Source organism: Perca fluviatilis, chromosome 5 (genome assembly GCF_010015445.1).
Source record: "Perca fluviatilis chromosome 5, GENO_Pfluv_1.0, whole genome shotgun sequence".
NCBI classification, from domain to species: Eukaryota; Metazoa; Chordata; class Actinopteri; order Perciformes; family Percidae; genus Perca; species Perca fluviatilis.
Genome location: NC_053116.1, coordinates 11,647,614 through 11,662,595, shown reverse-complemented (window position 1 = coordinate 11,662,595; position 14,982 = coordinate 11,647,614). Strand labels below are relative to the sequence as shown.

General features: G+C 41.6%; 1 protein-coding gene across 1 annotated transcript; it reads right to left on the bottom strand.

The window, feature by feature from the left end:
- Nucleotides 1-1,917: 1,917 nt before the first annotated feature.
- Nucleotides 1,918-14,009, bottom strand: tamalin (trafficking regulator and scaffold protein tamalin). Its single transcript, XM_039800326.1, has 8 exons — nt 13,642-14,009; nt 11,190-11,242; nt 10,017-10,071; nt 7,963-8,065; nt 6,505-6,598; nt 4,203-4,269; nt 3,139-3,205; nt 1,918-2,877 (listed from the first exon to the last, which is right to left on the bottom strand). The coding sequence occupies exons 1-8, from the start codon at nt 13,837-13,839 to the stop codon at nt 2,384-2,386; spliced, it is 1,131 nt and encodes a 376-aa protein (XP_039656260.1). The 5' UTR covers nt 13,840-14,009; the 3' UTR covers nt 1,918-2,383.
- Between the last annotated feature and the right edge of the window lie 973 nt (nt 14,010-14,982).

Here is a 14,982-nt window from a genome sequence, read left to right as displayed (position 1 = left end):
TCACGATTGGACAGTTTACAAAAAAGGATGAAAATCAAGATATGGTCTTTTATATTTCACACATTATTGATCCTCATCAAAAACGAGGAAGAATATTTTCGATTTTGTTCATCTCCACTAGATGTCCAATGATTAATAAATCAATTAGTGAATGAATCAAGCAAAGGTTTTGATTGTTGTAAGTTCTTGGTCTTACCTTATTGTAAATTGCATATTTGGAGTCTTTGGACGAGACATTTGATATATTTTAGATTTTCTAATGTTTTATAGACAGAATTATCGATCAATTAGTCTAGAAAATAATCTGCAGATTAATCCATAAAAAAGTGACTATCTGCAGCCCTGATCTCCATCTCCACTAAATAAAAGGTGCTCTCATGCTGTCATGTTTGTGAGTTTTTTTTGTTTCAGAATATTTTGTTTTTAGATACTAGTACAGTATGCTACTGTGTTGATTCTATGAAGAGTTTTAAGAACACAATACCAAAAACTGTAATCCAGCCTTCCTCAACATGACAATTTCTAATACATTCTGGTCACAATGTAGAGTTACAGTAGACATGTAGAGTCTGTGAAACAACAGTGGTGTTTTAGCAGTAGGGCGACGTCCAAACATTTGCAACAGTGTTATTGACTAGCCACCCCCCTATACTAACCGCCCGCTAGGTTAATTGCTGAGCACCCTGGTTGTTTGGGCCCTCTGTCTCCGCTAAATGGCCCTTTCACACATTCTTTTTAGTGTACCATCATCTTGAATAATTATCCCCTCGTTATGCATCCAGCCCATTTGCTCTAATCCCACGTTTCAAGCACCGGCAAGCTTGCATAACAATCCCTTAAGTCACCCCCCTCCTGCTTCTCCTTAATGTGCCCACAACAGTCAGAGGGCTCAGCTCAAAACACATGGCCACATACCATCGCTCACCATCATCAACACTCCCGACGCATCTGTGAAAGAGCGGCAGAGGACAAAAGGGATCAACGCTGAAGAGAGAGTGACCACCATGACCTCATGGGTCAGCTGGGAGCCAGGAATGAAAAGACTCCAAGCAACCCCCCCAACACACACACACACACACACACACACACACACACACACACACACACACACACACACACACACACACACACACACACACACACACACACACACACACACACACACACACACACACACACACACACACACACACACACACAGAGTGCGTCTCAGTATCTTTGTGGAGACCCATCATTGACATAATGCATTCCCTTGCCCCCCTTACCCTAGCCTTAACCATCACAACTAAATGCCTAACCTTAACCCTTACCCTCACCCTAACCATAACCTAATTCTAACCCTAATCCTAAAACCAAGTCTTAACCCACAAAGCTGTCCGGACCCCACAAGTATACTGTATTCCCGGTTTTTGGACCCCACGGATGTAGTTAAACGTTGGACAACTGAAGCCGCCATGAGAATATGGGAGCGTGGAAGAGGAGGAATCAGCATTCGTCTGCAGGAGCTGAAAGAAAGCATTTGTGTTTGGAATTTTGGGTCATGCCTTTCTCCGCACATTCCTCACTATCCTCGCAACAATAAACTGTGTCATAGCCGATACAACAGCCTCCATTCTGGATACCTCACACCACAAAAAGCCTCAAACCATCCGAAAACCAGACATTAACCTCGAGAACTCGAGTGATAACATTCTTAAAAACGGAGGAAGAGTTGTGGAACTATGAAGGCTTGCTATATTTAAAAGTATCACATGGAGTAGGACCCATCTCCACTGGGGAAATTACAAACAGATTGTGTGTATACTTGAGGTCTGAGCGCTAATTTAAGTTTGGCAGCTACGATTCCCACAAACAGTTGTGGCTTGTGGAACAAAATAGCTTTTCTTGCAAGTTCTGCACAAAATAATGAGCGTGAAATTTGAAAATGACACATATTTTATTTTTAGGAACAGTCACTTAGGTGGAAGGAAAAAAAATAAATCAGCATCAATCTGACTCATTTAAAGTAGATATCAAACGTGTCTCTTACAAAAGGTCGTGTTGAACAATCACAAATTTACTCAGCTGTCAAAATAAAAGTCGGTGCATGCAGTAAAAACGGAAAAATCCTTCATTCTGTACATTCTGTACACAAAAGCAGACATGTTAAAATAAATAAATAACTTAAAAGAACAAAAAAGGAAACAAAAGTTATGTACAGCTGTGAAACACTGACGGCTACAGAGGTGCAACTGTCGAGCGATCACACTTTGGTCTCAGTCTCTTCGCTTTTTGGGGCTGCTTTTACTTTTTTTTTCCTTTGGCGGTTCGGTTTGACAGTCAGTGGTGCTTTAAAGTCTTTGGACCTGTGAAGTTTAGGCAAACAGCTCGGTTACTTTGCTGCTCACAGTTTGCTCTCCTCCTCCTCCAGCGGTCGGTTCAAGCCCGGGATGAATTTGAGGAGGCGCCTGCGGAAGCTTTTCTGTTTGGGCTTCCTCTGCAGCGAGTTGAATCCTCCCTGCTTCTCCCCCGAGGTGGCCGAGGATGACGAAGATCCCCTCATGTAGCTGCGTGTGCTGGCGCTGCGGCTCAGCTGCTTCTTGGCCGTCGGGAAGAGCTCGCTGGTTGGTCGGAGGCGCTGCTGCCTCTGCGCCGGCTGTTGCTCTCTCTTTTTGTCTGCGCTGGTGTTGTCCGAGTCCACGCTGCCGTCCGCCTGGTACAGGCAGGTCTGGTACAGAGGGTCGTCCTCGGTGGCCGTGCTGAGGAAGCTGGCGCTGCTGCTGGTGCTGCCGCTGCAGTGGAGGGCTCTCTGAGCGGCGGGGCTGGGAGTGCCGAGGCTGCCGTACACGCCTGCTGACTCCAGGGACTCGTACACCGCAGCATCACTCAGCACTATGCCTACCAGGAGAGAAGGGCAGAGTTAGGGATTTCATTTAGGATTGAACTAAGTATCCCTAAACATGCATGGCATGCATGAAGGAAGCTATTGAAACTGGAGCATTTTTTAGTATGAAAACGTGGATTTAAAATAAAAAAAATAGTTTGTCATATTTCCTCAACCGTTTGTATTTTGTACTTTTCTTGTTTTTTTATGTATGTACATGCACTGAGTGGATTATCCTGGTGAAATAAAGTTACATTACAAACAATACGACCTACCATGAACAAGCCTCTGCTCCTGCACCATCAACGACCGATATTCATCCCATTTCTCATGAAGAGTTTGCTACAAAAAGGAAGACAGAGATATGTTAAATGACTGTGACAAGAAAACCACAACACAGGCTGTAAAAACAACTCACAACTCAAATGACTTAATAATACTGAAATAACTTGTACAATGTGTACAATTAAAAGCAATGCTACAAGGTAGGACATATTAATTTAAACCGGAATGGGTTAACAGTTGCCAGCTCATGTATAACAGACTTTTCAAAGCAACAAAAGGACTAAAAAGCCAAATTATCTGTGTCTAAACTGTAGGTGCAAAAGTTGCCAAAGTTAGTTATTGTGTCAAGGGGACAGTATGTGTGAAACAGAAAAACTGCATTGACAAATAACAGGAGTTACAGGCTAAAACTTACAGAGGATTACACATAAGGGGGCATTTCCCGAATACCACTAACTGACACGCAAATTAGTATGAATATGATTGTAGCAGTTTTTGTTGTTAAGCTTTAGGTAGTACTTCATTCAGTCAGTGTTTTTGTTTTTACTCTATAGCAACATAAATAAGTTGACAATGATGTCGCATTTAGTGAGAAATCAACATGTATCAACATTGCACACATGCAGTGTGTTGAGCAGCAGGTTAATCTTTAAAACGTTGGATTAGGATCTCAGAAAGCGGCTGTGTTGCAGCTCTCACACTCGTGGATTAGAGCGGGACAGCTGCTGTAATCTTTGGGGGGGGGGGGAAGCTGGCAGCTTTTTAACGGCCACGAGTTTGAGAATGTCTGCAGCGATCAGTGGACTGCTGATGCAACAGGTGGTGCTGTGCTGGGGAGACAGGTGTGGAGGGAGGGGGGAACTGGTGTCTATATCAGGCACATAACATAATGTGTGTGTGTGTGTGTGTGTGTGTGTGTGTGTGTGTGTGTGTTGTGTGGCTGGTGGACACACACAGACACAAACAGGCGGACTCACTGCTGACAAACCGTGAAAATCTGCTGTAGCAACAGTAAAAAAATAAAATTTAAAAAAAAAAAAAGGAAAAAACTCACCTTCAGATACTGCAGCCGGGCCTCCAGCTCTGCTTTTCGGATTGAGTCACTGTAAACCGTCTCCAGCCTTTAAGCGTAAAACCAGAAGGCGATACAGTTAATAAGCGTAACAGGAAGCTAACACTTATAATAAAAACTACAAGGGCAGAAAACAGCGATTTAAAAAAAAATATATGAAAGGCTCTTTTAATAAGACGGTGGTGGGAATGAGTCCGGTGGCAAACAGTTTACAAGAGAGGTGGAAGGATAAGGAACATCAACAACTTCCACTCACTTCAGTGTGGCAATAACTTTGAATTACAAGAGTGGGTGACTCAAAGAGCTCGTTTTCACTTTAACTGTTTATACAGACTCCAGTTGTAAGTATAATTTGATGATGTCAGTCCATAAAATCTGTGCCACTCTGATGCGGTTCACCTCACGTTTTTAGCAGCAGCTCTCCAAGCGTACAGGCGAGGACCTCGCTAATTGTCCTTTTAATCTTTTACAAGTAGAGGAGGAGGAGGAGGAGGAGGAGGAAGAGAGTGTGGTTCAGATTAAACCCCCACATATTAAATCCTAACGGCAATGTTTGAGATACTCAAGCTTTGGTTGACAAATCTATTTTAACTCAATAAATTAAGTAAAAAATGTAAATGTATTCCCTCGATTATTTTTAAACTTCTAAGCTGCCGGTATGCTTCATCAGAACTGCGTGACCTATGGTTGAACATCTTCTGAAACCACACCTTCCCCCCCCCCATTCTTGACATAATTATTTCTGGCACTTTTTATGTGAACAACAGTATGAATGTCTTTCACGAGAGACAGTCTGAAAATATGCGCCATATTTTAAACAATATAGTGTCTCACCCCTCTCTGTGATGAATGGCTTTGTCAACACGCCTGTGGCCGTTAAATACTTTTGCCTTCCTTGTTTCCAAGCATATGAAATGTCAACTTCTCACAGCCTGAGCTGTTCTCACAGCCTGTCCTACCAACAGCCCAAAACACAAACATATGCAATTGACAGATATAAAAGCAAGTCCTCACATTACAAAAGCTGGAGCCAGAAAATGTTTGCGGTTTTATTGTTTTTAAGTTATTAACTTAAGCCAGTGGTTTTTCAAACTCTTTCATTTTTCCCCCCCCCTTTGGAGGTCGAAAGAATCCACGCTGTCCCATGTAAACTGAATTTTCACTGACCATTAAAGCTTTAGTGCGTAACTTTTTATATTAATGGATGTCCGTTAATTAAGACTATCAGCTCCCACACAACTCTCTCTGGATTTCTCAGTATGGCTCAGAAAACTGTGTCGTCCGGCGCCTTTCCCGCGCAGAAACTCGAGTGAAGATAATTCCCTTTTCTGAAGAGACCATCATGTTTTTTTAATCCTCCTTGGCTAAAAGCAACTGCGGGGGAGGGGTGGGGGAGGGGCAGGGGTGGTGCGCAATCACGGAAGGCTTGTATCATGTAGATGCGCCGACAGTTTTGTTGTCATTACTTAGAATTCCTCACAGGGGCGGCAGAGAGTATGCACTATAGCTTAAATAGATTTTGGGAAACGTGTAACAAACTAAAATTTGATTGAATTAACAATGTCTAGAACATTAAATTCGTTTTACATGTGAGTTACTGTTGATGAAAAATGCAAGGTAAAACCTGCCCAAACTGCCAGACACAATAAGACTCATTACATTAAATGTCATTTAGCTGACGCTTTTTATCCAAAGCGACTTACAATTGCTATATATGTCAGAGGCCTCACACCTCTGGAGAAACTAGGGGTTAAGTGTCTTGGTCAGGGACACATTGGTTGATGCATCGCAGTGGGAATTGAACCCGGATCTCCCACACCAATGGAACGCGTCATATCCACTGCGTCATCACCACTCTCGATTTAGAATTTGAGTGATGTGTTTGCACAATGAGCGTAACCTTTTTTCTTCTCTTTCCTGTTAAGAAATTTCCCTCTTGTAATCCACATGGTAATGTTTCACTCTGATGAAATATTTTTACCTTGAGTTCTGACAGCCTGGTTAGCAACAAAAAGCTCATTTGGTTTTTGCTTCTACACGAATCAGATTATTTCAACTGTCAGATAAACCATTATCACAATAGCCTCCAACTTTCTAACTTTCTGTCAAATCGACTCATCGTTTCAGCACTATAATAACTGGAATATGTTTATTACCTAAAAAAAAAAATATATATATATATATATATATATATACACTGAGAAGCATTACTAAAAAGATTTTGATTGAAATGATACTTTTCTAAACATCCACGGTGTTTGTCGTTTTCTGGGAGTCTGTGTACCTGATTGTGTTGCCACAGGCCCTGATGAGCTGAACGATCTCCTTGTGCCGAAATCCCTCCACGGTGGCCTCGTTCACACTTGCGATGGTGTCCCCTGCACACACACACACACACACACACACACACACACACACACACACACACACACACACACACACACACACACACACACACACACACACACACACACACACACACACACACACACACACACACACACACACACACACACACACACACACACACACACACACAAACACACACACACACACACACACACACACACACACACACACACACACAATGTGTGTTAACCAGCAGCCATCAGGTCAGGATGCACTTCAATCCACTGTGGCTTCAATTACTTCAAGCTGCAGCCCACTAAAGCTTGTTTGATTTCTAAATAAAACCTCAACACACGTGCAACACAAATGTGGAAGACGTGTGCAGTCGTGGCATACGGCTCGTTAATGAACTGCAGTCACCGCCCCATTGGAAAGAGGCTTATTTAAAACGTGTTAAAGCCATATTTGTTTATTTATCTATGAGAGTCATGTAGTTCCACTTCAGACTTATTAGATGTGGTGTGAACTCTCATGCGTGACAGAGGCCTTTGTGAGCTTTCAGAACAAAGCCTATTTTTCCTCTTTTTTAAAAACCGCCGCCCGATCGGCTTCATGCGATGAAGTCACTGTGTTCGCAGCGAGACACGGGGAACAATAGAGCCAGCATGCCAGGAATGTAGGAAGTGAAACTGAAGTGACATACGCAGGTCAGATGAAGGAAGGAGGCGGAGAATCACCTCCCTTCTTTTTTGACACAATGACGAGGACATTAACGCCGAGAGCGGCCAGCTTGTGACTGAGCGGTCACAAGTTTGAAAACCAGAGACAATTTATTAAAAGCAAAGCGAACGACCGCTGCAGCACTTTTTAGCACCTTATTGAGAACCCGCATCCTCTTCTCATCTCACTTTGACAAATATTTCCTCTTTCAAAATCCCTGTCACAGTTTCTATCTTAGAGGATTTCTGTTTGTTTTTTTAAAGAGAGATCCAAAAGGAAACAAGTCATGTTTGCCAAATAAAAACACTTCCTTCAAAACTGGCATTTGAGAGGTTGTCTTTGCTTTACTCCCATCTGGCACATTGGTGAGAGGAGCTGGCAAATACGTGTTGGCTGAAATAGCCGCTCACTAAGTTGTTTGTTGACTGAAAAATGAGTAGGCAAACGGTCATATTTGTACTTCCCTAAACAGCCGGCCCGAAACACACTAGTGCTTTTGTTGACGTATGGTACACGAAGTGTCAGCTGGCAAACCCAAAAAGAGGACGAGCTGAACAAAAAAAAAAATATATGCTCACTTCCCATGCTGACTTCCTCTCATGTCTATTACCAGTTTTTTCCAGGTTATTTTTAAGCTTCGATGCATGAAAGAGAAATACAAACACAAACTCACCAACTTTAAGTCCTGCTTGCTGGGCCGGGCTGTCATCGTGCACTTTACACACAAACGTGCACATCTCCACAGAGTTTTGGTCTTGATGGTGCAGGCCGTAAGTCTGAAAGAGACAGAACAGTCACGGTGAAAAAAAAAGAAGCTGTGGAGTAAATACTTCCTTCTTCTCTATGTATAGGAATTGGCTTACACAATGTGATTGATGTCAGCAGTTTTGAAATATTGTGGCAATACACAATGCAACACCGATACACTGATACTGAATGACAAGCTGAGGAAGCCGTGACGGGCAATGCAGGAAAGCAGATCATATCACTCGACATGCAGAGACGTGGCACAAACATACAAAGTAAGGTTTGTTTCTCTTGCCTGACTGAACAGAAAGCGACGGTAAGCTTTTTCAACTTTAAAAAGGACAGGTTCACGTTTTGAAAACAGTACTGACATGCCCACATGTGCATTACAAAAAGCTGCTGTAATTGTTCGGTCCATAAATGCAATCCGAAAGCAGTTTTATTGTAGGAGATGGGGGACAAACTCTCTCTATTATGTGCAAACAATATGATCCAAAGTTGCATAAACTACACCTAAAGTTCAGCTGAAAATTATTTTGAGGCTTCAGCACACTGAAGACACACTGTCTCCCTCTTTGTGTTACTATCCCTCCAAGAAAACACTCTCCATGAAAGCACAAAGAGGGAATCAATCAACAAAGTGTACCTTTGGATCTCTTTGCGGCCAGTACGGACAGGAGGACAAATTACAGCGGCCAATATCTCCTTCAGTGGACATACTCTATAGGCATGTCAGTATTTTTTTAAGAAAATGTGATCTTATCCTGAAACTGACGCTGAAATCAGCCAACTTTTTAAACCTGCTGCTCCCATAAAACTCATTAAGACAGTTCAGCATATTAAACACAGAACATTGTTGTAAGCTGACAAGATATCCCCTCCTTATTATGTATCTAATATTTAGTTGTCTTGGAAACAGTTCCACATTGTATTTGCGTGCTCTTCCTTGTTTCAGTCACCGCAGACTCTCTGCAGAAGGTCAGAGCAGCGCAGGCATCAGATAGACTTCCCCTTGTCACACAACTATCAGTCAGCTGAAACTGTCAGGGCCTTTCCCTCAACAAACAGGTCCACAGACTCACAAAACTATGAGAGTGTCCCGTCAAATAACATGCGAGTTATCAAGCTGTTCATCTGCTACAGTCAATTGTTCCTATTAAAACATGGATCCAACTTGGACGAGTGTCTCTTATGGAAATTTTGCAATGATTCAGATCTGCCGGGCTCACTTCCTCATCAGCCGCCTGAAAGATTAACATATAACCACGCAAATACTGTTGAAACGCAAATATCCCATTTGCATGCTGGATCCTCGACTCCACATCCATCCGTATTAACATAACAGGCACTTAGGGAGGATAACCACAAGAGTCCAAAGTCATCTCTCTCCCTGCTGAACGTCAAACTGGCCCTTCTCACTTCCTTCTGGCCACAGGCGGACAGGAAGGGCGGGCAGCCTCCATCCAAACCATAAATAGAACAATATGGCTTTTCCTCGATGCAGTGCTCCGTTTACAGAAACTTTAACACATTTCAGAAAACTATTTTAAGAGCGGGGTCTGCATTACAGAGGCGACATTGTGAGGTTGCCATAGCGCTTCGGGGCGAGAGGAAGAGAGATCAGGGAGATAATGAGGTTGAATGTGTGAAGCGTCTGCCTGCTGAGAGGGTGAGCGTGAAGCCGGTTTTACACGGCAAGCGTGTGAGCAAACCACACAGCTTAAAACGCTGGGAAAAGAAAAACACATCCTCTTCTCTCGAGTCATGGGACTAACACTCAACTAGTTATTTGACTGATGCGTGACCTTTGACCCCCCCCGCTAGAGCAGGCAAATGCACGGATTAAGAGATTTACAGGATGAGATGTCCACGCTTCAGTCACTCAAGTTTCATGATCTGGCGACAGGGATGTGGCCGATCAGGGAAATCCCGTTAAATGGCACTCGAGAGGCTCTAAACTATCGTTGTTAATCCTCTCACCTGGATCTCAAAACCAAACGTCTCCTCTTCATTTTTCTCCAGGACCACCACCTTTCTGGAAAAGAAGAAAGAGATTTGGTCATTTTTATTTAAACTGACTCACAAGTTATTTTTATATCCTCAAATATCCCAGAGTCTTTTTTTAATATGAAAGGGAGCTGTGTGATTAAGTGGGCAATAAGCATCTCTTTAATTCATTTTTCAAGCAAAGATGCCGAACTTTTGATGGTTGCAGCTTGCAGGTTCTCAACTGTGTTAAATTGCTGCTTTCCCTGGTCTTACAATTAAAAGTAGTGGTTTAAATTGTAGAAATGAAGTGGGGCGTCTTGACCTTGTGATACAAAAGTAGAAAAAAAAGGCATGTCATGCAACATTAATCAAAAATGTATCAGGACAATTAATTAGTAATTTTAGCCCTTTTTTAAGCAAAATGCCACATATTGACAGGTGTCAACTTCGCAAATGTGAGTGTTTTCTGCTTTTCTCTGTTTTATATCATTGTAACCTGAATATTTGGGGGTTTTGGACTGCTGGTCGCACACAAAAAAAAGACATTTGAAGATGTTGTCTTGGGCTCTAGGATATTGTGATGGCCATTTTTCTTTACTGTAGAGTTCTCTTTTGAATCAAATAAATATGGGATTTCATAGTCGGTCAGCTTTTTGGCTCACGGTAATGATTATATAAAGACGACTCATTTATAAAACAGCATTTTGTAGGCCTACATATAAACTCCAAAACACAAGAGCAGGAGGAGAGGAGGTCAACAAGATGTTTATGTCCAACTCTGGATTTCTCTCTTTATCCTTATCTAAATTGCATAACAAGATATCTCTGCTGGCTGTACAGGACTTCTTCTGTGTCCGGCAGCCTCTGGACGTCACAGTTAGCCGTGACGTCCAGAGGCTGTACAGTACAAGGGGTCTGTTGGACTGACAGACGTCAACACAGCATCTCTCATGCAGTCGCAGCAAAACACATGAAAATTCATGACAGCCCATCAAAGAATATCATGCATAACATTTGGCTGCCATCATCGTGGCTGACTGTTTGAATGAGGGCCTTTCACTCTGGGATGATGCTGCTCACTTGTAATCATTCTTCGGAGGAAGAGAAGAGGAAAGAGAAAAAGTACAAAGGGTAAATGTCAGTGAGGGATGAAGGAGATTGTACCTTTGTGGTTCTGGTGTCACTGTTAAGGGTTTCCATTTCTGCAAACCACCACCCTGCCAGGAGAAAACGAAACAAGTCATGAAGCGTGTCAGACACCTGCGGGAAATTAACGCAACATCACTCATGGGGGGCGGGGGGGGGGGGTTTCCAGGACACACCTACTGTACGCAGCAGTGCATCAACTGGTCCATCTAGTCTTGAAGCTGCACATGTGCGCTGTGGGTTTGTGTTTTGTAGCCACTTTGCCATTGTGCCGGTATAGAAACATCAAAAGGTAAAACCAGAAATACGTGTCTGGCTGCTCTTTGTTTACTTCACAGTTACAACACCAGAAAGCACATAAACGTAGCTTTAATTAACACAAAATCAGCTGCCCTCAGGCACTCAAAATGTTGACCTATCTGAAACGTTAGATCTTGTCTGAGAGCAGTTTGTACAAATTCCAGCCTATTAAAGAAAACAAATAAGACACACGTGGCGAGAATAACTGCCACAATAACTGCATTGAGTGAAAAGCCAAGTCAACAGTAGGTCAGGACTCTGCCCTACCGGAGTGTGTAAATAAGAAAAGGTATCTGTCCAGAAGGCTCCACTAAATCATTACAATCAATCCTCGACTGTTCCAACTCAATCATTTTCAAATGCTGCTCCTATGAAAGGCTGCTTTGTGCTACAGTCTCTCTGGGTAGTAAAATGTTGCTTTCTTTATGTCCCAACACTTACAGAATTGTCCCGCTCCCATCTCAATGAGTGCATTTATTCCCAAATACCCTCAGAGACTGACGGGGGTGGCTGGAGCAGGATCTCTGTGCCTGTGTGTGCACAATGCACTTTTGTAGCCCTTCACTCCAGCCACTGCACACATGTATGCATGTAGCTTGGTGGATAGCTGTGCCTCTCTTTACTGTACACGGTTACACTTGTCCGTTTTAAAACTGCTTTCCAACTAGGATGCCAGAAACACCAAAGGAAGTTACAGAATTGAATCCAGCTTTATGAGAGAAACAATAGCCAGGAGAATGTGCCAATTTACACAGTAGCCATGCAAACCTTTTGCCTGTATTATGCAACACCGGCTGAAGTTGGTGTCATTCTGGAGCATCAGAGAAGGGGGATATCAGTCCTGGGCTTCGTTCTTTAATTTTGGCTTCACTACTGCAGGCTACCATGGTGTTATCAGGTTAAAACGTTTGATTGGTTTCTCTTAGATGAAGGAATCTTCGGTGTGCTCCTATTTTGAAATAGAGGCAACACGTAGGGAGTCAGAACAATAATTTATGAAGCAGAATAAATAATACTCCATGAGTCAGTAGTCAATCTGATTTATACAACTCAATTTGAAAATGACTTAGTTGTTTCAATCCCATATAGTCTGTACTTATGATGGAAGTACATTTCATTAATACATTTTGGACAATCTTAAGGTCAAACATCAAAGTTAAATGACTTTAAGATGGGAATGTTGGTCTTTTGGCACCAATCGTCTTTTAACAACAAAATAACTTTTTTTTCTTTTTTTAATCTTTGCATATTATATTGTTGTATATTTAAGCATGTATTGGTACCACTTCATTGTGACGCTAAATGACAATAATTAGAGCAAAAGGCTTGTAATTGGTGCTACATGTAAATCATTCCAAAAGTCATACTAATGTCAATATATTTCAGCATCCCTCAAAAGAAAAAGGAGTCATTTGTATGTAAAAAAAAAAAAAAAAAAAAAAGAAAGAAAAGAAAGTATTGGTCAAACTGTAAACAAACCTGAACTGTTGCAGGTTTTTACTTTAAGTTTTGTTGCTTGTGTCAAATCATCACCATCATTTTAATTTGGATGAAGTCCTCGTTTGAAGCACCAGACCCTGGCGAACCTGACACATCATAAATCAGATTCAGTGTTTGGGTGGTCCACACTTGCCCCTGGATGGGCCACTGGTGGCCTTTTTAGTGAAGATGCTCTCTGTAGATAGACACACCATGAACCAGCATAGGTGCCCAAACCATTTTCAGACCAAGAACCACCAGATAGACCGACAACACTGCACATCTGAGTAGATTACATCCAGAACCACAGTTTTTTACTTTCAGATCAAGTCATGCAAAGTCCATCTTGTCTATACATCTTTGCAAGGGATATTCTCGTCCTTGTGGCAGGTGAAATAATCACTCAATTCAACAACAAAAAGTGATAAACAAATGTCCAAAAAAATGGTGTGATGCTAAAAAGGTAAAAAAAGAAAGAAAAGTAAACTATTCTGCCTCTAGAGTGTAAACATTTCACATAAAGGAAGTATAAATGTCTTGTATGAACAACTGCAGCTATAACAGTTAATAGAATAACTTTTAGAGTGAAGTTAATAACTAATACTAACTATATTGATAACTTCAGACTACAACACCCCATGAATGAGGACACAGTGGAGAAATAATAAAAAGGTATGAATGGACTTCTTACCTTTTTGAAGTTCCTGGGCAGCGTCCCTCCAGAGTAAGCTAGAGTCTTGTAGTTGTAAACCTCCGAGGAGCGGTTCGGTAAGTCCCCAGTCCGGCAGCTGTCTGACTTTGACGAGGGGAAATAAATGTCGTTGTCTGGAGGTGCGGGTCCACTCTCTGGCCCGCTGGAGTTCACCTTCTTCAGCCTCCTGAACGTCATGTTGAGCTCATAAAAGAGAGGTGGAAAGTTGTTGAGAATAAAAAATGAAAAGTAATGATAAAGTGTGTTGTTGTCCTCAGAGTCGAGGAAGATGCTGACCGAGTCGCGAGCTTCAACGTGGAGGCAACTATAATATGACTTCAGAGTGATTCTTCTGAAAAGGCTTGGGGGCGGGGACTTTTATTGTGAAGGACACGAATGAGTGCCAATAGGGATGTTGACGTGCATCCTTTTTTTGCTGACTTCCCGTGCACCTCGGACATTCCTGCTTCGCAGTTCGGCAGCTGCAAGTGTTTTGGTTTTTGGGGGGTTGTAAATGCAGCCAAAGAAAGTAGTGGTTTTATTTTAGCTGTAGAATCAAGAGGAGAAAATAAAAGCACACAAGGCATGTAATCGATGCAGAAGAATTAGTTTATTAATCGATTAGTCATTATTTGGATAATTGATTAGTCATTTTAATCGTTTTAGTCATTTTTCAAGCAACAATGCCAAATATTCCCCGGCGTCAGCTTCTCAAATGTGAGGAATTCTTCATTTACCCTGTTTTATATAATTGTAACCTGAATTTTTATTTATTTATTCATTTGTATTTTACTTTTGGTCAGACAAAACAAGACATTTGAAGACGTAACTTTTAATATTTAAGAAATTGTGCTGGACATGTTTCACTATTTTCTGACATTTCTAATAATTGATCATGAAAATAATCACTAGTTGCATACTTAAATCAATGTTAATATCAAAACAGAAAGGCAACAATGAACTTGCTCTAATTTAGTGACTATTACTAATTTCTTACTGTACTGCTGTCTACTGATTTTACTGAGTTGTTGCACCCAAATTTGAAACTTCCTGGACACAGACACTGTAAATACTTTTCAGGTAATTAGGAGAAATGTTGTACATGTCCTTTCTTAGAATGTGTAAGTAGTGTATTGAAGTTTTTTGTTGAAAATCCAAAAAGAGAAATTAATATTCAAAGCAGAGTATTTTATATTTCTTAAAACATGTCTTTAAAAAGTTAGCATATTCCCACCAGCTAAGAATAGGTGTTGTTACTTTGTAAGGCACATATGTGATACAATTCTTTAATTTGGTGGCTTATTTTAAGTGCAAACAGTTGTGTAAACCACTCTCAGCTGT